Here is a 23,718-nt window from a genome sequence, read left to right on the forward strand (position 1 = left end):
AGAGGACAGTTGGTGAAGGATAATTGCATATCTCATTGTTAAGTTTGCAGATGACACTACAGTGCTCGGACTTATATCCAACAATGATGAGACAAACTATAGGACAGAGGTGCAACAACTAGAGTCATGGTGCCACGACAATAACTTGGTCTTAAACACCAAAAAGACCAAGGAGATCATTGTAGATTTCCGGAAGAGGGGTCATAACAACCATCTGCCTCTCTTCATTGGCAGTGAGGCGGTGGAGAGGGTGAGCAGTTTTAAATTCTTGGGGGTAACTGTGACCGAGGACCTGACCTGGGGCAACCATATCACCTCAGTTGTACGGAAGGCCCAACAGCGCCTCTACTACCTGAGGAGACTGCGGAGCGCACACATTCCCAGATCTCTGATGTTGAACTTCTACAACTGTGCCATCAGCAGCGTTCTGACGTATGGATTTCTAGTGTGGTTCCCCAGCTGCACCAAGGCCGATCAGCAAGCACTCCAGCGGGTGGTGAAAGAAGCTGGCAGAATTATTGGAACAAGTCTGCCAGAGATCAGTAATATCTTCCCCACTCGCTGTCTGAGGAGGGTGCACAGTATCCTGCGGGACCAACATCACCCTGCGCGCCACATTTTCCATCTGCTGCCCTCAGGGAGAAGGTACAGGTCTATACAGGCCAGAACATCCAGACTGGCCAACAGCCTGTATCCACAGGCTGTGAGGCTCCTGAACTCTCTGCCCCCCTCTCACGGACAATAACCATATCCAACTTCTTAATAGCAATGAACTGGTCTGCATTGGTGCATCATATCTTTATTCTCTTCCCCCTCCTGCCCCCCCCCCTCTTTCTTAAATAGATAACTATCATATCTGATATCATATCTCACAGTACAATAATATTGAATGGGTTGCATTGTTGTATTTTGTCATGTTTCTCAGGTCTTTGTCTGAATTTCTACGAACATTATTGCTAAGGATTGTCTTATTGCATTGGAGTCACACTGGGTTAAATATGTACACTTGGGTTTTAAGGGGTATTTATTATTTTCTTCTTTTTTTTGGGTTGTATGGAAGCCCCAAACGCAATTTCATTGTTCTTGACAATGACAATAAATAAATACTAAATACTAAAGAAATGCATCTGTCATTTGGAGAGACATTAAATCTGATGGGTAAATCTAATGCAGTAACGGAGTACAGCTAGCCGTCCTATGATATCATCATTTCATTTTAATTTGGGTTGTTTACTGTGCTCTACAATTCGATTAAAAATATCAGTGCTTGCAAATGTATTACTTTCCACATTCGGGCCTACAAAATTTACATGAATTGTTCGTAGAATCATGCCTCAGTTTTTAAAGGATGTGTAAATAACCCAATATGAACTTAATGAAATTCTTTCACTTCAGTTTTTTGTGAATCAGGGGAAAGTGTGACTGACACATCCACTGTGAAAACACAGAGGATGCATATCTCTTCAAAACAACGTGCTCCCAGTGGAAATATTGCCTAATACCGCATAACATAGATGTGAGACTGATTTAATTAATTTTGATGATCGAGTAAGACAAAAGAAGTCCCAATTCAGCTTGTGTAAACATGCTGAACATTAAGCCTTATAATGACAATACAAGAAAAATAAGGGGATGAACAAAGATGTTGGGACAGATTGTGAGGCAACCTTGAATATCTGTGCAAAAATGCTCTCCTTTTAAATGTAGAAGTTCTTTAAAAAAATCTTTTTTGGTTTGGATTGTTTTGAAACAATTTTGAAGCAAAGTATTTACTTCATCCTTCTGTGAATTTGAATATATAAATATTCTGAAAACAAAAGAAGCAAAACCAAAGGACTAAAGGAGCAAAGTCAGCCAATCAGAAACCAAACGCTTTGATGTATTCCTAAGGTTCAACAAGTCTTCCAATTAAACTAGTGGTTTGCATGGTATGGTGACCCCTGGTGGCTCGCAGAGCCATTGAAGGGGCGGGCATGAACTACCAGGAAAAAGCTGACTTAAATAAGTGGAAGAAAATGGTTGTAGGATAAGGGAAATGGACAAGGATCTATAACTAGAATAAAAACATGACAGCAACCTCCTTGCAACTGTGAAAAAAATAGACCAGTTGGCAAGTGGTTGCTGGAAGGTGATGGTTGTTGCTTGGTGGGACAGGTTGCAAGGAGTTTGCTGTTCAAAAAGCCACTTTGTGATTGCTTTGGTCTCTAGCAGCTTCAAAGACCAAAAAAGTCTATTCCAGGAGTTACAAAGACTGGCAAAAAAAAGTTGCCCGTACTCATGCTGCCCTGACATCATGCCAGCTCATTTTGGGATGGCATAGCCACCGATCAGTGTTCTTACACCCATTTGCCTGAAATTAGGGCGCCCTCCGTTTGCGAAGTGAACCTGCTGCTTGCGGCACAGGGAAGATAGGGCAGGCCGGCGGAGGATTCTCTGGCTGGAGCAGCATCTAAAAACCAACTTGCAAAACAAAATAAAAACAAACCAACAAACAAGAAAACACCAGACATTATAATACAGAGTTATAATCTGCACTGATGTTTTCTCAAAATTCTATACACAAAAAGTGAGCACAAGAGCCCTCAGTGCACCTGCTTGCTGCTGTGTCAAAGTAAACTTTATTGTCATCTCCACTATATACAGTCCAGTATATAGAGAGACGAGACGACGAGGCTCCAGTTACAGCAGTGCAAGTAAACAAACAATAAATATAAGAAGAGTAAGAAAATAAATATACACTTTAGGACCAGGGATAAAGGGATCAATAACAATTTAAAATTTATAATTTAAAGTTTGATGATTTAAAGTCTCTCACACAACCTCTCGAAAGGGGAGGGGGGCACATTTCATTCATAATGTTGTGAATCCAAGCCCATTTTGTATTCATGATTTGTTCCTGGGTTGTGCGAAATCCCAGAAATAAACCCTAGAAAAAGCGAATCTGTGAGCTAAGGTGTAGGTCTGTTAGGTTATGTTGTGGTGATCGTCGAGTTGGGGGATGATTGTTCATACTGGACTGCAAAATTAAAACCAATGGAAGATGGACAAGAAGCATTCAAAGCCATCAGGTGCAAAAGATACAGGTAAGCAGATGTGTGATTGGATAATGGCCTGTCATCCTGAAACAATCAGAATCAGAATACTTTATTAATCCCTAAGGAAATTATGTGGGTTACAGTTGCTCCAAGAAGTAAATGTAAAAAATAGTAACAGTAAAAGACTAAACTCCAAACAATACATTATGTTACAGATGTTACACATTTAAGAAATAGCACTAATATATACAGATCGCTCAGTTCTAAATATCAAGGATCAACAGAGATGATTATAAATAAATATCAAGAAAATTTATAAGAATATTACAGAGTAGAGAAGAGCGTGTGTAAAAAGGGTGTAACTATTGCAGTGTTTACAGTGTGTTAGATGGAGGAGTTGTACAGGGAGATGGCCACGGGCAGGAATGATTTCCTGTGTCGTTCAGTGGTGCTTTTTGGTAATCTCAGTCTCTCACTGAACGTGCTCCTGTGACCAGCCAGTATGTCATGGAGTGGATGGGAGGTATTATCCATGATTGTCCCTTATCTTGGACAACATCTGCCTCTCAGACACCACCCTAACAGAGGCCAGCTCCATCCCCACAACATTACTGGCCTTGTGGATCAGTTTATTTAGTCTGTTGGCATCTGTGACCCTCAACCTGCTGCCCCAGCATGTAAGAGCATGGAGGATAGCACTGGCCACAACAGAGATACAACAAGATAACATTACAGTTTTTTCTGATTGCTTAAGCACATTTTTTGTAACTATTGGCTAATTTTGCAAAACTCTTCACACAAATAAGAAAACCTGTCACCCAATAATCAAAACATTGTAGTTCTCTTGCAAAAGCAAACACAGCTAGATTAACTCTTCACACCTTTGTAAAAATGGTGTTTCCGTATCAAACAGTACACACAAGCCATCATCTACTAAGCACACAATGCGCCAACTGCACACTGATGGTATGAATACAAAACACATCTGGCCTTTGCTTTCTCTGTGCACAAGGTAGGCTATGTCAGTTTGAGCTCATACTTCTGTCATAGATCCATAAGCATAGAGGGATCCAAACTTCAAGTACTGGTGTTTATTCAAACACATCAAAACAAACACAAGTGTTTATTTCCAAGTATAGGATTATTTGCAACCGCCATAATGACTATATGGGTTACTTGGTCTGCAGTGAACATGCTTCCTCTGCCCCCAGCATCTGGTCATCTAGCAATTCTATAAAGTAACAATTTCAGTATTTTTACATCAATGGTATTGGTGTGTTTCTCATTGGCATATGGCAGTGCTACAAATCTTTGTGCGAAGTGACTGTACTAACCGACCCTCAGGGTCATTCCACGGTTGATTACATGGTCCACTATTGTAGCTCTGATGTTATCAGCAATTCTATTTCTTACTCTTCCTACCCTTCCTCTCCCCCCTCCTCATCTTCCTCTCCCCCCTCCTCGTCTTCCTCTCTGCTCCTCCTTGTCCTTGTCGTCCTCTTCATCCTACTTCTTCACCTCCACGTCCTCTTCCTCAGCTTCCTCTACTTCTCACTCTTTCTGCTCCCTCCATTGTACTCCGCACACACAGCTTACCTGTATTATAGTGCTTAGGCTGATTGCAAAGTGAACTAATTATCTAAAAAAGTTTTGACATGTGAAAGTGTGCCAGACAGTTGGCAAATTAGTGTTAATGATAGCCATACATGTGTATACTTTTGCTAGGAGTGTGTTGGAAATTTGATAATTGAGTGTTGTGCAGTGAATTGTGCCTACAGTTTTGCAAAGTGTGTGTTACAAAATTGCAAACTGAGTGCAAAGCAGTTTTTGTGCTTTTAGTTTTGCAAACTCAGTGAGTGGTTTTGCTATAAGTCTGAATAGTTTTAGAGATTGTGCTACAGGAATCACAGTTAGGGTTTAAGCATTCAGAAAAAACTGTAATTAGTAGGGATAGTGAAAACTTTACATTTTTTAGTCACTTGGCTATGATAGGAAACAGTAGACACTGATGTAGCTTACTAAATCTTTTCGACTGTCTTCGGCACAATATTAATTAGTCATTGTCAGTTGTTGATTTGTCCTGTTCTCATTGTATGACGAATTATGATGGCTGTTTGTAAGCCGTCTGCATACTATGCATACTCTCTTTATATATATGTGTGTGTGTGTGTGTGTGTGTGTGTGTGTGTGTGTGTGTGTGTGTGTGTGTGTGTGTGTGTGTGTGTTTATCTGGCTAAATTCAGTATGGTTCAAACTAGAGATGGCATGATACCACTTTTTAATGTCCGATACCGATTCCGATATCATAAATTTTGGATATAAATATCTTGCTGCATTTTGTATAAGTTCATACTCAAGTTTTAAAAAACAAGAGACTGAAGCTATTCTGTTATACCTGTATGCAAAAAATACACTCCACCCAAAACATTTTCAAGTTCAGCAACACTGATCAATCTAATAAATTTAAACCTACACCATCCTCCCTATTCTGGTATTTTAAAGAGTACTTACCTACCTAACTAATAGGGTTGCCAACTCCCAGCAAAAATATTAGGAAACCACCCCCCAGCCCTTAATCGATGTAATTAACTTTAATTTAATGCAAGTGTAAAACAAATGCACAAAAGTCAATTATTTTTCTACAATAATTAAATAGATTCAACATCTTTCTTCAACAGAATTGCAGACTGCACAGATGGTACCTTCCCAAAGGAAAACGTACTAAAGCTTACTAGGGTATATTACACTTATTATTTACTATATACAATAATGGATTTCTATACATTTAATCAGATGACCACTTTTGTTGTAAAATTGAGATAATTACTTATTCAAAGTTTTTAAATGGCATAACAAAGAAAAATATTTATTTGTGCCCCCCTCACCCTGTTAATGCCCAACCTGGCCCCCGACAAAACTTTGCTAGACCCGCCCCTGCACAGTTACCAGCCGTCAGCTATGTAGAAAAGGATCCTGGTGTTATTAGTCTCTCAGAAACAGTTCATAACTTCCCTTCAACCCATTCATGTCACCTAAAAGGTAAACCTGTTTCTCCATCACCTGCTCAGCTCTGATGATTTATTAAGGACATCTCCTGGTTTCATCTTCACGTTTTCCTCTCACCACATATCCAAACGGATATCATGACCAGCAGCTTTTACAGCCGTGGCTCCAGCAAACCTCAGCTGATACTAGAAAGTAATATTAAATACATTCTAACAACAGCTGATCACGCTTAAACGTGCTGCTGTTGTTTATCCGCTGGTCTCCTCTTTCTAGCACAAAGTGGTCAATAAACAAACAAGAAAGACGGGACTTGCGGCAGAAAAGCCGATCAGCTGATCATTGATCAGTTTCATGTTTGAAGTAATAACAGGAGAGGAAGGGGGAGTGAATGAGAGAAGTACCGTAATTGTCGGGCTATAAGCCGCTACTTTTTGCACAAGCTTTGAACCCTGCGGCTTTTAGTCAGGTGCGGCTTTTCTATGGATTGTCCATGATTTTTGTCATATCGTAAGACGATTTGTTTTGTGTGTTCCGCTGTTGTACGGCACTACGTTGCCTGGCGGAAGGATCGGGGTTCAAGAGTGGTATGTTAGTCACATGTCCGTCCGCCAGGCAACGTAGTGCCGTACGAAGTAGCGCGAAAAACAAACTTCAAAGTAGCGCTACGCATTCAGCGGGAGGCGTGGATGACGAGCGGCGATAAACTTGCGAAAAGCAAGTTATGCCCAACTCCACCGGTGGATTCTGACAGCGTGGAAAAGTGCGAAAACATCCACGATCACCAACGGATTTTGAAGGGCTGGACTGCTGCATGATGGAGAGGAGGACACCGCCACGGCCCTTCTGAGGGTGTTCGGCTCTGACACTGACAACGAGGATTTCTTTGGTTTTGAAAGTGACAACGAAGGAGAGAAGCGGAGAGTGGATGACGAAGCCATCCTGAGCCTGTTAGTATCCGACACTGGAGGAGAGGACTTTGGTGGTTTTAGAGCGCAGGAAGAAGAGAAAGATGGTGAATGACTGACTTTTCTTCTTGTTAAAGCCGTGTCACTGCACCTGAGCCTAAAAGGTAGTCCGAATCTATTTTTCTGGTGTGCTGTAGGTTACTGTTATGTACTACATGTGCAAATATGTACCCATAACTTGTTTTTCAAAATATTAATAAAAGGGGTGTGTCTCCAAACAGCCATCTCTTTCCTGACAATTCCCTTTGTGCATATTCTCTTACATATGATAAGTCAACATTGAAACACCTGCGGCTTTTAGTCAGGTGCGGCTAATGTATGTACAAAACAGGATTTTCCCCTGATTTTAGCTTGTGCGGCTAATATTCAGGTGCGCTTTGTAGTCCGGGAAATACGGTAGATGCAACTGCGCAGCAAAGAGAGAATAACTCAAGCTGAGTGTCTATTTTTTTTTATTCTAGCTGAAGTACGGGACAAATCGCTTCCTTTTCACCTCAATATGGAACTCCGATGGCCAGTCCAGCTGTGGCTCAATATATCAGTTGTTAAGCTTAACGTGGAAATACTATGCAAACATTCAGGGATGAACTTACACACTTGCTTTACTTCTCTGGGATAGTTTTCTCCGAGATGAAATGCCGCGGTTAGGAAGCATGTAGCAAGGCTCCAAATGCTCCAACAGACCACTGAGAGGTCTCGCAGACAACAGCCGCTATCACGTGACACATACTGCTCCGATGCGCCGAGCTGGGTTACGCCAAGTAGCACCTTTTGTGAGGTGATTTTGTGATACTTCGGATGGGATTACATTTTTTATTTCTCTCCGATATCCGATCCAGTAATTTAGGTCAGTATTGGACCGATACCGATACGTAATATCGGATCGGTCCATCTCTAGTTCAAACAACAGTTTTTACAGTAAAATATTTATCTTAATGTACAATCCTTAATATGTTTTATATGTGGGGGTGGGGGGTGAGGGGGTTGCAATAAGAGGTGTTCGCCCAGGGCACGAAAGGCCCGCCACTGCTGGTAAGGATACAAAGAACCCAGGCTTAGCTCTGGATTATGATTGCTTTCTGTTTTGGGTTAAGTTACGCTAATAGTAAAGAGGACTTTCTCCAGAAATTCTAAGACCTATTTGTTTCGCCACATAAGGTACCATGACAGGAATGCTTGTTTAATGAAAAGTCATAGCTTGCTAAACGAAGGATGTTTTTTGTGACGTTACTGTAAACTGTAAGTACTCGAATTATAAATGGGTTATTCAGGAATAATTGTGAAGCCAGTTTTTATTATTCACTCACAGATTACTGTGAGCATATTGAACCCAAACAAAGCAGTAGACTTTTCCAGATTCTGCTAAATGACCCTTAGCAGAAAACTCACAGTATTTTGTGCAAAGGAAGAGAGAGCACTGCTATAGTGATTGTTTTTAGACACTGTCTGCAAGTCAGTCATGACAGGTCATAATGAGCTGTGAAGAGGCTACGTGTGGAACAACATGCAGGTTCACAATCAAAATCACTCTTCCTGGGTGGCCTCAGTCACTGCTTTCATCTGACATGGAGACACTGATGGATAAGTCACTGAGCTGTGTGTGTGTGTGTGTGTGTGTGTGTGTGTGTGTGTGTGTGTGTGTTTTTGGCCTTCTTGTTAATACAGATATTGGTTTAAAAAAAGACATCTGTTGAAAAATGTTCCACTTGCTTCCTGTCAAACTGATGTTTTCCATGTGCACTCCACAAAGTTCACAAAGAAAAGATTTCAAGTATGAACTCTTGCACGCCCTCTGTTGTTGATTTTTTTTTAACTGTTTTTATTATTACAACTTGTTAGCCTGACACCCAAAAAATCTTTTGTCTGTGCTCAACAAAGCTTCACTTAAGCTCTGAATTGGCTCCTGTTGGCTGCACACCTCTGTTTGTTGACTTGGACACTGCACTCACCGCAAATCTCCTCAACACTAATTAAAATGTCAATGGTGCCATGTGAAAAAGTCCATTTTAATCACTCTCACAACTGATAACTCCATTCCTCTTTGTACGCACGCGTGTTCTCTCTTTCTTTCTTTCTCTCTCGCTCACTCTCTCTCCATAACAGTGAACTCATTCTTTGTGCAAGTAGAAATAAAGTTTGACCCAAAGATTAAAATCAAACAGTCTGTGAAACTGTTACTGCTCTGCAACCTGGCAGATGACGATATAAACACACACATAATTTGTACTTAAATATAATCCGTGCTTCTGTCATATAAACACTGACAACTGCAGTCAAGACTGACCACAGGCCCCTCTGGAGATGTACTTTAAGACTGTGCGCTTGCAGACTGCAGCCTCGAAGTGTTTTCGCTGGTTATAATGTCCCCAACAGATCACCGTGTTGTAGTTACAGGCCACAGCTGTTCCTGAGGCATGGTATGTGTAATAACAAAAGCCAAGGTCTCATATTACATGAAGGAAAAGGGATTCTCTGTTTACTGTCAGAGCACATATGGTGTATCAGGCATTCGGCAGAATGTTTTTAATAATAGCAAACTCCCTGTCAGACCTTGTATTTCTTCTTTTCAGTGTAATATTTATTGTGATACTCAAAACCAAAAAAAGAAAGAGGTAGAAAACAATTTGGTGTCCTGAGGCTTGGTGATTATCTAGCTCCAACTCAGGTGGCATACATTTTTATTGTGTACTGGGGCCCATCACGACCAGCTAAAGAGGTGAAAGCTGACAAATCCTACAAAGCCCTGGCAAATCCTGGAGGAAGAAAATGTTTTACCTCACCTCCATAAACCAATACACAGATTATAGCAATTTCAATGAAATAATGTGCAAAAACATCCTCTTAAAATATGACGAGGTTTCTGGCATGAAGCTTCAAGGGCTCATTGTACAAGGGTAAACCATGAATTGTTTTCAAAAGACGAACATATGCACTGTGACAACACCTGTTGTCAGTCTTTGACTGCAGTTGTCAGTGTTTATATGACATAAACACAGATTATATTTAAGGGGAAATTATGTGTGTGTTTATATTGTCATCTGCCAGATTGCAAAGCAGTAACAGTTTTACAGACTGTCATCACCGCTTTAAAGTATCCTACCAGAAAAGGGTAGGAACAGAGACTACAATCATGGCTGCTCAACACTATCTTTGTTAACAGTTGAAGTTCAAGCTCTGGCTGCTGGGCTGGGTTCAGCATGCATAGTTTTAGCATGTTAGCAGTATATAATGCAGTTGTTTCTCCCTGGATGCAGTTTGCACTTTACCATTGTTCCACCGCTCCACCAGGTCCCTCAACCTTTCTTTCCCGGTGTACAGATAGATTAAAAAAACCTTTGTAACACAAATAACGACATAATTGTAATTAGTGTAATTACTGTAACTAAAGTAACACATTACATTAGTACATTACTGAAAAAAGTAATACGCTGTAATTACAGTAGCGTGTTACTTTGTAATAAGTGATAAGTAATGAGGTCTTCACTCAGTAAAACTGAAACATAAACTTCTTGTTCTTTCAAGTTTAGCGACTTGAATTAATGAAGGCAAGACCTAGCATACTAATCAGCTACAACTATCTAAGTCAGGCCATGTGGAGATATCATCTGAATTTCAGGAGCGAGACCACTCCTCCTTCACGCCCCCTCCGGCCTCAGGCTATAAAAAACCTCCTTCTCCAATACCTGCTGTTCTCATTTTCATGCCCCACCCTGCCCCCCCTTTTTCTTTCCTCTCTTCTCCTGTCCTCTCCTCTCTTCCTTTCCTCCCTTTATTTCTCATTAGTACATGGGGTTCTTCCCGGCCCAAGAGCCGTCGCCAGTCCCTTTCAAGGCCTTCCCCAAGCCACAGCACTATTCGCACTTCCTCATCCCTCATCGCCCATCGTTACCAAGGAAGTGGTCCCTGCTAGTGAACTATCAATTAAAAAAAGCCAAGTCTCTAACGATAAATGTTACTAATAAATTGGTCAGTCATGAAAAAATATACTCACCCAAGAGGGAAACTATCCCTATAACCTCCAAGTGTTTTTTGAATCAGGCTGCAAATATTACAGCTGATCATAAGAGCCTATGAGCAACCCTTAAGTGGCCAGTCTAGAACTTGCAGTTTCTAACACTTCATTCTGGCTTCATTTTACAGCCCTTGAGATTGCCACTTAGACTCAGCTTTATTCTTTTTAATCAATAAATTGCACAAGAAAAAGCTTCTTGACTGCATTCGCTCATAATTAAAGTGTGCCTTACAATTAATACTAATGGTTTAAAATCATCAGCTCTACATCGTACAACGGAGTGCTTTCACAACAGCAGCATTTTTATTCACACAGTTATTGGTAATGGATTGGAGCTCAGGAAAATCTATTTCAGCTGACACTCACTGAGCCTGTGTTTGTCTGCCTAATTGATATATTGGTCTGCGAAATTGCAATTGAAGTTATCTTTGCATGCATGTGCGTGCAAACTAGCATGTGTCAGACCGTGTCTTCGTGCATGTGTTTGTCAGTTCATTGCCGATTAAATGGTCACACAAAGTCCTCCATTAGCGAGTCATGAGGTGTGTAATTTAGCATTTAAACTGCAGTCAGTGTTGTTGCCTCTCTGTTTGCCATGGAAAATACTATTTCAAGCCATTTCCTCTTAGTTGTTCTTCACTATCACACTTAAGGGCAAGGACAAGCGCATTGTACACAACAGTGTAGATTTAATCTGGGTTCAAACTTGTATGTGGTGATATAAATGGGTGTATGATTTTAAAAACATTTTTAAAATAACAGGTTTCTAATTAGACACAGCTGATTTAGATAAAGACAGGACTTTAAGCCACATTAAAACATCCAAATGAGGGTCACGGTACAGTCAAATGCTTCTACGTTTAGTGTTTTGTTAAGTGTTTAAGCTCAGTATTTCACTCTGAACTGAAAGGCAGAAAATAGCAACTGGAACATATTGTTACTTGTTATGTAACTTAGTGGCAGCCTTAATTTAACAATACTCATTAAACAAGAAAAGGAGTAATAGTTATACCTAATCCATTGATGCACTTTAAGACTGAAACGATTGTTTTCCATTTTAAGTTAACAGGCCAATTTAATACATGCATATATTATTAAGGTTCTTCGTGGCCAGTCAGTAACAGCATGTACTGTTCTCTTTTTAAAAGCCTCATTAAAGTCCGACTGGGGGTGTAGCTGTTACATCCTTTAAAGGAAATTCAACAACAGAATCACATGGCAGAAATCTGCTGCTCTGCTTTTTATGGGTTGAAACGTTCAGTGATAAAAGTATTCAAATCTTGGATTTAGTAATCGTTCTTACTAAAGTTATAGGAGAATTAATAATAAAAAGGCTCAAGACATGTTAATCAGTGTTAGACAACTAGAGAACGACAAAACTTGCAAAAGCCCATAGCTGCAATGGGACACATGAAAGGAAGCAGGTGCTTTTTATCAAGTTAAAAGAATCTGCAGTCTCACCTGTACATATGTATGCCCAATATTCGCTGTTCTTTAACTTCTAATTCATGTGGTTATCTATCATTCTCGAGTTACTTGTGCAAGATACAGCAAAAGTTATGCAAAATGCTGAAAAATACTTTTTTTTTCTCTGTATTTATTGTACTTACATCGGTACCCATGAAGCTGTCCAGAGCACTAAGGAATGGTAACTAATGTTAATGAATTCAGCCAGGACCACCAAGTCAGAGTACACCTTGCCACAAGTGTTTCCCCTTGCACTAAGAACACTCTTCGGATGTCTCTTGCTTACATAAAAACTGTGTCTACTGCAAAGCACTGAAGTTCTTATATTGTTTTTCTTTTTTTTTGTATATTGTTTTCTTTACCTTCACCTTTGTGGTCTTGCTACCTAATTTCACTGTGCAAGAAACTGTACAATGACAAAAACAGTTCTAGGTTCTAAGATCTAATTCTCCCTCTGCCATGCATTGTGGGCTCACTCACTTGGGAGGTAGAATCTTTGGTCGGGAATCCTCAAAAGTATGAGCCCGAGGTGGTCCTGCCAACCGTTTGTATGTGTTGTCCAGCATTCACTTTTAGGTCATTCACTGGGCCGATGCCTCCATGTTTGCTTGTGCCATTCTTACCACAGTGACAATCTATCTGCTTCAACACATGTTCTGATGGCCAACACTAACCAGATGTTTGAGAGTATGTGTCTGCATTTCAAGTCTATCCACATAATACTGTAAGTCTGGAAGCTCTCCGCTAGCTGGTCTACTCCACCCTCTTCCAACTCCCTGACAGCAATGGTCCCACATTGTTGTGGATTGTCACTTGCTTACCCCCTTCTGCTGTTGATACTGTCAAACTCACAACAATAGACTGTTTTCCCAAGGCTGTACATTTTGTTGCCTTTCCCAAACTCCCATCTGCTCCCAGACAGCTCAATTCATTGTAGAAAACTTTTTTTTGCCTTGTATATTATTACAATTAATATACAAAGGCTATTCACACTTTTGGTAAATGCATTTTGCTGAGTAGACAAATTTAAATACAATTGTGGCAGAGTATGGTTAGTCATTCATGCCACAGTGGTGCCGAAACCCAGGAGGTGGAATGGCGGAACTATGACTGGGACAGTCAGTGGAGGCGCTGGCCCGAATGGTGGCCACGGCCACGCAGCGGGACCAGGTGGTGGTGTTTCGCCGCCAGGGGGAACAGCTGCAGTGGTCCTGCACGTATCTAGTTGACTGTGAGCCTCGGCTCACGTCCTCGCCTGCTGCGCATCCGCCGCCTGCACAGTCTGCCCCCAGATCCCGCTGGACACAAAGTCGATTGCCGCTGGACACACGGTCGGCCCCCCGATCCAACCCTTCCCTGCCGCTGGTCCATGGGGTCGGGGACACCAATGGTCGTATCCTGATTTCCTCTCCCGTTCGCGGCAAGGGGGAATAGGGCTAGGCCAGAAGGCCGTGGGGGTATGTGGCATGACTGCAGGTGAGGCTGACACACCAGAGTTCCATCAGCTCATCACACTTACCCAGTATTGAACTTGCCGGGACCTGAGGTTGTGGTTGATGTTGTTGTTGTGTGTGGGATGCAGCTGAAAAGCTGCAGCTATGTGTTAGAGGAAAAGGAACCGGAATAAAAAGGTTAAAAGAACAAACTATGTGGTCTAGTCAAGTCCGCCATTCATGCCACAACAATTTATATATTTTTACTATGTTCATTAATTTTAAAAAAATTTTCCACATCTAGTTTTAAATCTTAATTAGGTCTCAGCCAATGAACATTTCATGTACAACTCAGCTTATTAAAAGGAAGACAATTTTGGTTATACTGGAGTTAACCCGTTATTGCTCTTCCGAATAGTCCCACATTTATGTGCCAGTTATATTCATATTATTATCCTGATTATAAGGAGTTTTAAAACATTTAAGTCTTCCTCTCTGATTGTCTGGCAAGTGTCCAGGAAAATCATACAACATAAGCAGAGCAAAAGTACTGATTTACATTTCTTTAGTCACTGGTAAAATCGGTTTCAGAGTAAATAACTGGCATGATAAACCGGGAGATTACATCACCTCTAATTTATGAAATATGCATCATAGTTCATAAATGTAATAGATTTTGACACTCACTCAAACTTTGTGCCAGCTCTGTGTGCATTTAAATGTGAAAAGAGGGTATTTTGGATTGTACCAGACAGTCTATATAAGGAGCCAAGCTGCTGTACTGGAATACCTCAGATCAACATAGCTTCTTTTCCCAGTCAGCAACATTGTAAACATTGTGACAGTGCTCATTATAGCAAACTGGAGTAGAACAATCAGAAAAGCTATGGGATGTTTCAGAACAACAGCAGCTTGAACTCTGAGGTTCTGTAAGGTTCACTGTGCTGTGGATTATTTCCTCTTATACATTAATCTATTTCCATCCATCCATTCACTTCCGCTTATCCTTTTCAGGGTCGCGGGGGGCGCTGGAGCCTATCCCAGCTGTCATAGGGCGAGAGGCGGGGTACACCCTGGACAGGTCGCCAGTCTGTCGCAGGGCCAACACACAGGGACAGACAACCATTCACACTCACATTCACACCTAGTGGCAATTTGGATTAATCAATTAACCTATCCCCACAAGCTGCATGTCTTTGGACGGTGGGAGGAAGCCGGAGTACCCGGAGGGAACCCACGCAAACACGGGGAGAACATGCAAACTCCACACAGAAAGACCCCGGCCTGATGTTGGAATTGAACTCAGGACCTTCTTGCTGTGCGGCAACAGTGCTAACCACCGTGCCACCGTGCTGCCCTTTAATCTATTTCATCAATTTTATTTTGGAACAGTGTAGAGATTTGTGAGACCAAAAGCAGAATGGAGAAAGAGGTGACACAACAGAATTTAAATCATGTGTTTTGTTCTGTCTTTTCAGGGAACTGAAACCTGCAGTTCCTCTTATGGCCACTTGAGACTAAAAAGGAAAATCAATCCCCATAATCGCCCATTTAGCAATTAAATCACCTTGTTAACAATTTATTAGAAACCTACTCATTTGTTGTTAAGGCTTAGTTAGGGGCTGGTAGTTTTCATCAGTGTGTGTGCTGACACAGGTAACTGCAGGTGATAGCTATCTGCTGTATGTTTCACCTCTGCTAATTTGAGTCTCTAAGATGGACTCCATAACATAGTCCTCTTGATTATGTTTGTGCCTATCAGAACAACAGAATAATCTGAGAAATTATATTATCTGCTGTGAGATACAAACCATTCAAGTTTATGTAGCATTTTAATAGTTTATTAGTACTAATTAGCAAATAGCTGTGTCTGTAAATGTCAAACATACATGGAGGCATGGGGTTAAGAAAGCTTGCTAGCCTTCCCTGGTAGTTTAACACTCCACTCCCTTGTCTAAATACTTCTTTGGAAGAAAAAAACTGTATGGCAGCGGCCAGAAATGCTCATGCTGAGTTTTCATAGTTTGAGTCCACAAACTACTGGGTGACATCAAAGTGGCTAGAAGCATCTTTTACACAGTCTGTGGAGGATACAGACAAGAAAGTCCGTTTTTTCATTTAATGTTTGCATTAAACCTTTTACAGCATGCGTCTGAAATATTGCACCGGTCAGTAAAATCCCAATGTATTATATCTTACACAATATGAAGTGTGGTTCCAAACAAATCCAGGTCTGAGCATGCTGAAGTGGTATTACACACTCCCTGTGTAACCTGTGAGATCTGAAAGACAGATGAGATAACCCTTCTCTCTGTGCCAAGAGCTACAATTTTTCCTCATCTTCCCCCGAAACCCTTCTCTTTCTCCTGCACAGGTTATAGCCTTATAATATGAATCATTGTTTACAAATCCACTGACCCTTAACGTTTGAGATCAATCTAAATTCTGACTATGTGAGACGCGACCTCTGTAAAGGTCTCTGTAAATGCAAACAAATCCTATACATTTATCATACCTGATGATGAGTAGTTTTGCTGACAGTTCAAAAACAGTCAGAAAAAAAACAGGTTTGTTAAAAAGCTGTTCTGCCACCGTAATAGCTTTAATTCTCCTTAGCATTGAGTGTCCAGGTCGTCTGGAAGCCCCATTCTTCATTACGACTGAGGAAGAGATTATCTTCATGTGCTCACCCTGTGGACTGAGGCTAGTAATCAAAGACGAGTCCTATCAGGATACAAGTGTTTCCTCACATTTTAAAGGTGATCATTCAGAACAACGTGATGTGCCGGGTCTTACCCTGTAAAATAAGATGGACTAAAAATATGGACTGACACTAAGACATGAAAATGCACCCCAAAGCATGCAGGCCTGAATGCTTGACCCTAATATTGAGGGGATCAAGTGGTGAGTTTTGTTCTCTTTGTGCGTGTCACTTGCTTCCTCAGCTGCTGATGACTCACTTGACCGTATCAGTATTTTTCCACACATCTCCGTAGAACATTGTCTGTGGTTTTTGCACCACAGGGTCTCCAAATCCACGTTTTTATAATAAGGGGTTGACAGACTACATCTGTATCACGCATTATTATAATTTTTAATTAGTTCTTAATTCAACAGTCTGATTACAGCCTGCAGATTTTCTCAGGTACCTGAGGAAGCTGCTGTTTTGTGCATCATAAGCATTAGAGTCAGCATATATGCGCTGCTGATTACGGCTTCCTACCTATTTATTGATGTCTTTTCAGTAGATCTGGATGCAGATGTCGCTTAGTCACGGTTCCCATTGAGGCACTGGCCAAGGGAACAGTCTGCGATTAAAGCTCCTGCCATCTGTGCCCTGACAAATGAGCCTCTTTCAAAGTCACTGAGATGATTTCCTCCTGTTATCAGGATGAACTGGGGCCACTCAGTTGGCCAAAGTGATGACTGGAGTCAAATGTTTAATTTTACCTTGCATCAGAAACAATTGTGTTTCACCTTGTTTTATTTCAGGGGTTCAATAATTTGACACTTTTTTTTGTATAGATACAATTTTTATTTTGAATGTACATTGCTGCAGTATCACACCCATGTATATGTACATATACATATACATACATCACTAGCTAAACATACACATGGTAGACTATTCATTAACTCTTAATGTCTTTTGTGTCTTTTGATAAATGCTGAATGATGCATTCTGTGCTGCGTCTTTAAGTGCAGAATAGCTTCAGACTTATAACCAGTGTATCCAGGACCTCAGTGTGCAAAATGATGGTCTGATATTGCACTATACTGTAGCACCACCTTGTGGTTGAAATAAGTGTGTTTCAAGAAACTCAAAATTTAATTCCTAATGCTGGGCTTACACTGTGCGATTTTTTCAGTCGCGCGATTCAGCTCCTGCTCAAACTGTACGGTTGACTCGCAGGGGTTAGAATTTCATAGGTCACGATGCAGGTCTCACACTATACGGCCCGATGCTCTGATGCGACCTGAGTGCTCACACTGTGCGTCCATAAAATGAAGGTTATAACAGAAATTCTGTCGCTCGCTCTCTCTCTCTGTCTTTCACTCACACGGACACGCACACCACCACCATCAACTTTGCTAAATTGCTAATGAAAAACATTGATCAGGCAGCTGTGATTGAGCAGCAGTGTAGATCCAACTATTTTCAAGGTTGTTGTGTCGTGATAATTTTGTGAGGCCACATTGAAAAGGCTCGGATGAGCTTTCCAAAGTTCTACAAGTTGTGCCTCCATCGCTTGTGTCCAGATCACACGCTGCACTGCCGTGCTGTGCTGTCTTTTTCGCTGACATTTGTGTTTGCGCGTGCGCAGTGTGACAAACTGCGGTGACACCCTCACGACGGTCGCGAGGTTTGAAATCCTCCCGACCAAGCGATTGATGATCGGGAGCTCGTCGTGAGGTGTTAATCGCGTCTCGTTACCCCACGTATACTACACAATGCACGATGCACGATGAAGGCCAAAATCGGGCCGATCGCCAAAACGGTCGCACGACTCAAAAATCGGCTCAAAATGGGCCAAAAATCGCACAGCATTATCACTTTTTTTTTTTTATCACTTTTTATTGTCACATCACATGTGCAGGCACACTGGCACAGCACATGCGAGTGAAATTCTTGTGTGCGAGCCCCACAAGCAACAGAGATGTGCAAACACAACAACACAAACGAGCAAAATACAAGAATGGCCAACCTGAAACTAATAAATATATGTACAATATATAATAGTGTATGCATTTCTGGATGTGTATACTAAATATTTTCCTACGTGTGTGTGTGTGTGTGTGTGTGTGTGTGTGTGTGTGTGTGTGTGTGTGTATACACATTTTTACAAATTAAATAGTAAAAAATAAAATAAAATAATAATAATAATAATAATAATAAAATATATAAAATATACAGAGTTGAATATGTGCAAAACAAGTGGCATTTATATACAGTGTGGAGTGCATAATGTTGAAGTTCCAGTAGTGAAGCTGAGGTGTCTATGACGTGTTCAGCAGTCTGATGGCCTGATGGAAAAAGCTGTCTCTCAGTCTGCTGGTACGGGACCGGATGCTGCAGAACCTCCTTCCTGATGGAAGCAGTCTGAACAGTTTATGGCTGGGGTGACTGGAGTCCTTGATGATCCTCCCCGCTTTCCTCAGGCACCGCTTCCTGTAGATGTCTTGGAGGGAGGGAAGCTCACCTCCAATTATCCGTTCAGAGCACCGCACTACTCGCTGGAGAGCTTTGCAGTTGTAGGCGGTGCTGTTGCCATACCAGGTGGTGATGCATTAGTATGAACTTAAACACTGCAGGTTGTTATGATTGCATATTCACCTATGGAATACCTCTGCATTTTCTCTCTGAAACATTTGCAAACTTACGTGAAAGTAAGTCCAGAATTCTTGAAGGACGTTCCAAAGATCTTCTTTAAATGGTGGCTGCTTTTTGTCCTGCTTTGTGTCAAGATGATCCCACATGACATCAATAACCCTGAGAGCTAATTGTTTTACTAATAACTCTATGGATATCACCTTGTTCTTCCAAAAATACTACTTTATGCTTGTCAAAGGTCACATCATTCACTGCAGCTAAAGGAAAAAAAGTAACAACTCATTCGCTTGAGTGGGATTCGGGGTCAAATTTAGGAACAGGGGGAATACACCTAAAGTCTGCTTTCTGCTTCAGTTTATCCTCACAGCATCAAGTAAAGACCAAAGAATGTTAACATAACACTTTAAATACCTCACTTGCACACACTGAAGAGGGAGGCGTTCACTCATGTAATATTTCAATTATTTATTCTGAAAAATGGTTCAAAAAGCATGTTAAGGAAGTGAATGTGACCAGTTAAGAAAGAGTGGGGAGAGGATGAGGTCACACAGTTTAAGAATAAATATAGAGCTGTAAAAATGGCAAACTGCATGCCCAAAGAAAGCTGACACATTCATTCATTCAGAATGGGTTTGTGTGGCACTCTGTGGGGCAATGCTAAGTGTAACAACACAAATTTAACAAAAAAAACACTTAGCTTATTATAATTTCCTAAGATTAAACTAACAACTAAAATTTGAAAAACATAACTGAAAACATATTGAAACAATGATGTGTACTTAAAAGGCTAAGTATATGGCATTGTCTTTTATTTTTGTATTTGCTAAATATTGATGCATAGGTTTAGTGAGTATTCTGGGATGTCTATGACTATGTATCAATTCTATTTGCAACATGCTGTCCTTGTATGTTATAAAGTTCTTGCTATACATATACTGCTTGTGTTTCCAAATGCAGTGGAAAAAGAAGATAGTATACAAACCAGTGGAAAGTTTCAATTAGCCCCACTGTTCTTCTGTGATTTAATCAGACAGTGGTGACATGATATCGCTTCAGTTAGCTGATATGAAGTTGTACAGTGATCAGTAGCTGCTCTGATTACTCTCCAACATTCTTTGTCTTTTTAGATCATTGACTGCTGTGGTCCTGTATCTTGTCCATGCTGTCTCTCTTTAACGAACATTAAGCCTTGTCCTTAATTAATCTCAGTGGCTAGAGTGGATCAAACCCACTGGCTGCACCCATTGATCCCAAAGAAGAAAGACTCTTGAAAAGATGATTATATCTCAGCTAACATGCTCCATTGTGCAGTCTGGTGAGTATTTGACTTGTTGCCTGATAGATGAGCATGACTTAAATAAGGAGTTGGGGTCAGTGGTTATATTTACTTTTTACAGGAGGAGGAGCTGTGTGTGCAACAGTAGCAGGATATAAAATGTGACCTGTCCTCTGCACATCTCTTCTAGAAGCCTGAGTGTGACAGTGTGTACCACCATGAAGACCTGCGTGCTGTTATCACTGCTGCTGGCGTTGGGTTGTGTGACCATCAATGGTGCACCAGTGGAGCGTGGTGGCATGGAGCCAGGTTCATGTGAAGACGCATCAACAAAAGCAGCTGCTGAACTGGCTCTTACCAAAATCAACCAGGACAGGAAGGAGGGCTACATCTTCAGCCTGCACCGCCTGTCCAACGCACACATAAAGAGACATGTAAGCCATGCTGCTGCTTGCAGTATCAAACCAGTTCAGTTCATTGCATTTCTGTTTGTTTACTGGAGCACTTTTAGTTTTCAGTACAATCCAGCCATTTAAAGGGTTGTGACTGAAAAGCGTTTGGCTGAAATCTGGAGACAGAGCAGCAACCGTTACAGCACAATTGCACAGAAAGATGGGCAGAAAGGAACTATTAGACCTGCAACACTAAAAAACTAGTGTTTGTATTTTGCAAGGGGTCAAGCTTACAAATCAGGAGATTTCACAGATCCCGGGAAGTAAAACCAGAAACTGTTGTTAAATTCTGTTAAGGTTTTAATGACTGTAAATGTTTGTGTTTTTGACAAAACGGTATGTGTGCGTGTTACAGGGAGATAATGGTGTGGTCTCCTACCTGACTCTGGATGTCGTGGAGACCAAATGCAGCGTTCTCAGCAAGAAGGACTGGAAGAGCTGTGAGACTCGTCCCACTGCAAACATGCCGGTTAGAAAAGACACACACCCTGCAAGTGCATGTACTCACACTGTTCTGCTCAAGGCTTTCTTGAGTAGTTGTTATAATAAAATAGTTTTTATTATATTTTTATTTTCTTAATCGATAAGGTTTTTGTTCCATAAGCATTAGTTCAGAAGTTGGAAGGGGAAAAAGTCATGTGGTGTATTGATATATTGTATTTGTGTTTGCAGGTATATGGACAGTGCAAAGCTGCTATCTTCATCAACAAGGTGCACAGAGTGGAGCGTCTCTACAAATACAGCTGTGTTATCAGACCAGGTATGAAAATTACCGCATCTCTTTGTTTCACCTATTTCCAATTTTCCTTGCAAAACATTAAGAAATGACGTGTAGGGCAACACTTGGCACTACATGTCAAAATCTGGGACAGCGCTTTTTTTGCACACCACAAAATGTTTGAAAATTTGAAGACAATTTTTGTTCTGCTCAGTTCCTGCAGCTAGAGTACATGAGATGTATCCTGACTGCCCAACTTTAATTCACCACGACAATAACAACGTTCAGAAGACTGTGTCCCACTCTCTGGAAAAGTTCAACAAGGAAAGCGGACTCGCCAATCGTTTTGCTCTCCTCAAAATCTGCCGTGCTGCAGCAGGGGTAAGCTTACCATACCTCCAAAAGGAACATCAGCACATGTGACATAATGTATCCTGTCATCTTAACTTCCATACCACACAGTGTCAAGGCTGAGAATATTGTGACTGAATTTCTGACACCAGAGATTAGTTGAAATCACACAAAAATATCCTTCTTAGAGGTTAATCTAAAATCTTTATCAATAAATGACTAAATACTGGCTTTCCATCAAACCTCATGGGCCTACTTTTCATGTTCAACAGTTTTTATTCCCACCACTCTAGATTACTTAATAATTCCTCTGCAAATGATTTTCTCAATTAAACATTTGTTTATTTGTGTGTTCAGATGGCCATGAGTATGTATTACAATGTGGAATTCAGCATCCAGGAGACCATCTGCCCCAACAGCGCAGAAGCAACAGCTGAGAAGTGCCCCCTCATGAACTGCGAGTTCGCCGTGAGTCAAGATAAACACTTCACAACTTTTTTATTTTATCTGAACTGAATTTTTTAAATGAGAAATTTTGATCAAACTGCTTGATGAAATTACTCCACTGTGGCTTCTCCAATCAGGGGGCTATCAGTTTTTATCACTACAAGCAAAGTCCTCTGTTTACAGTCAAGCCTCGAGCAAGGATGTGTTCTAGCTTTATATTACTGGCTAGTTTACGTCAGCAGGAGATTATTCCTAGATTCAGTTTTTCTAATTCTTAAACCTTAGTAAAATGGGCGTTCCTCTCTGCTCTTTGTTCCTCTTTTTCTCTCCTCAGCACAAGGGCTTCTGTAAGGCATCCCTCTACCACTCCCCCACTAATGATGAAATCATTGACGTAGAGTGTGAGATCTATGAGCCTGAGGTAAGTCTTATCAGGATACGATCTCTGTTTTTTTTTTAAACATCTTTCAATAGCACAGAAAACATACAGGATTGAGTCTAAATTTTAAATTTATTAGAATAAAACCTTTGAAACTTTTGTCTCCCTCTTGAACAAATATTTGATCTTGAACAAATGAACACAAACTGTTGACTCTAATTAGGAAAAACTACAAAACAGGGAATTTGTGTTTGTCCTAGCTTTGCTTCCTTTATTGGACAGCAAGTCTTCCTCTGTATGTCAAGTTTTATTTTGATTTTTTATCTGTGATGTCAAACACTTTTTTTTCGTTCCTAATGTTCATCATACTTCTACATACAACCTGTAAACTGTGATACCACAGGAACCAGACGAATTTCTCCGTTGCTTAGTTAGTGGCAGGTTTTACTTTGAAACAATGGTGCTTGGTAGGATGGTGAAAAGCAGGATCCAGCTAGTCAACCTTACACAGTGTCATCTTTACAGTCGTAACATTTAAAGTAAAAGTTGATATCTTGTTTGTGCTCTAGACTGTTTCAAGCTCTAACATTACAATGTCAGATGATACAGCTAAATTCTCACCAGGGCAAACAAAATATCATTGAATGATTCGATTTAATTTCCTTTCATTTTTTTTTATATAACACCAATTCAAAACAACAGTGACCTCGAAGTGCTTTATGTTGTAAAGACCCTATGATAATTAAAAAAAAGCAACTCCAACAATCACCAACAATTACAATATAGGAGTTTTTCCAAATTAATACTGTAAAGAAAAATGAAAATAGTGGTAAAAGTTCACTTGA

General features: G+C 40.7%; 1 protein-coding gene across 1 annotated transcript in view; it reads left to right on the forward strand.

Annotated features, from left to right (window-relative positions):
- The window catches only part of LOC309693078 (uncharacterized protein), a 41,548-nt gene that overhangs the window by 1,816 nt on the left and 16,014 nt on the right, over positions 1-23,718 (forward strand). Inside the window, exons 2-8 of the mRNA XM_082512053.1 lie at positions 20,378-20,565; positions 20,717-20,960; positions 21,334-21,447; positions 21,651-21,738; positions 21,911-22,077; positions 22,405-22,515; positions 22,829-22,915. Of these exons, the coding sequence (XP_082368179.1) occupies positions 20,745-20,960; positions 21,334-21,447; positions 21,651-21,738; positions 21,911-22,077; positions 22,405-22,515; positions 22,829-22,915 (783 nt within the window). The 5' untranslated portion in view covers positions 20,378-20,565; positions 20,717-20,744. The remainder of the gene's footprint in view (positions 1-20,377; positions 20,566-20,716; positions 20,961-21,333; positions 21,448-21,650; positions 21,739-21,910; positions 22,078-22,404; positions 22,516-22,828; positions 22,916-23,718) is intronic.

Source organism: Aulonocara stuartgranti (genome assembly GCF_965226115.1).
Source record: "Aulonocara stuartgranti genome assembly, chromosome: 17".
Lineage (NCBI taxonomy): Eukaryota > Metazoa > Chordata > Actinopteri > Cichliformes > Cichlidae > Aulonocara > Aulonocara stuartgranti.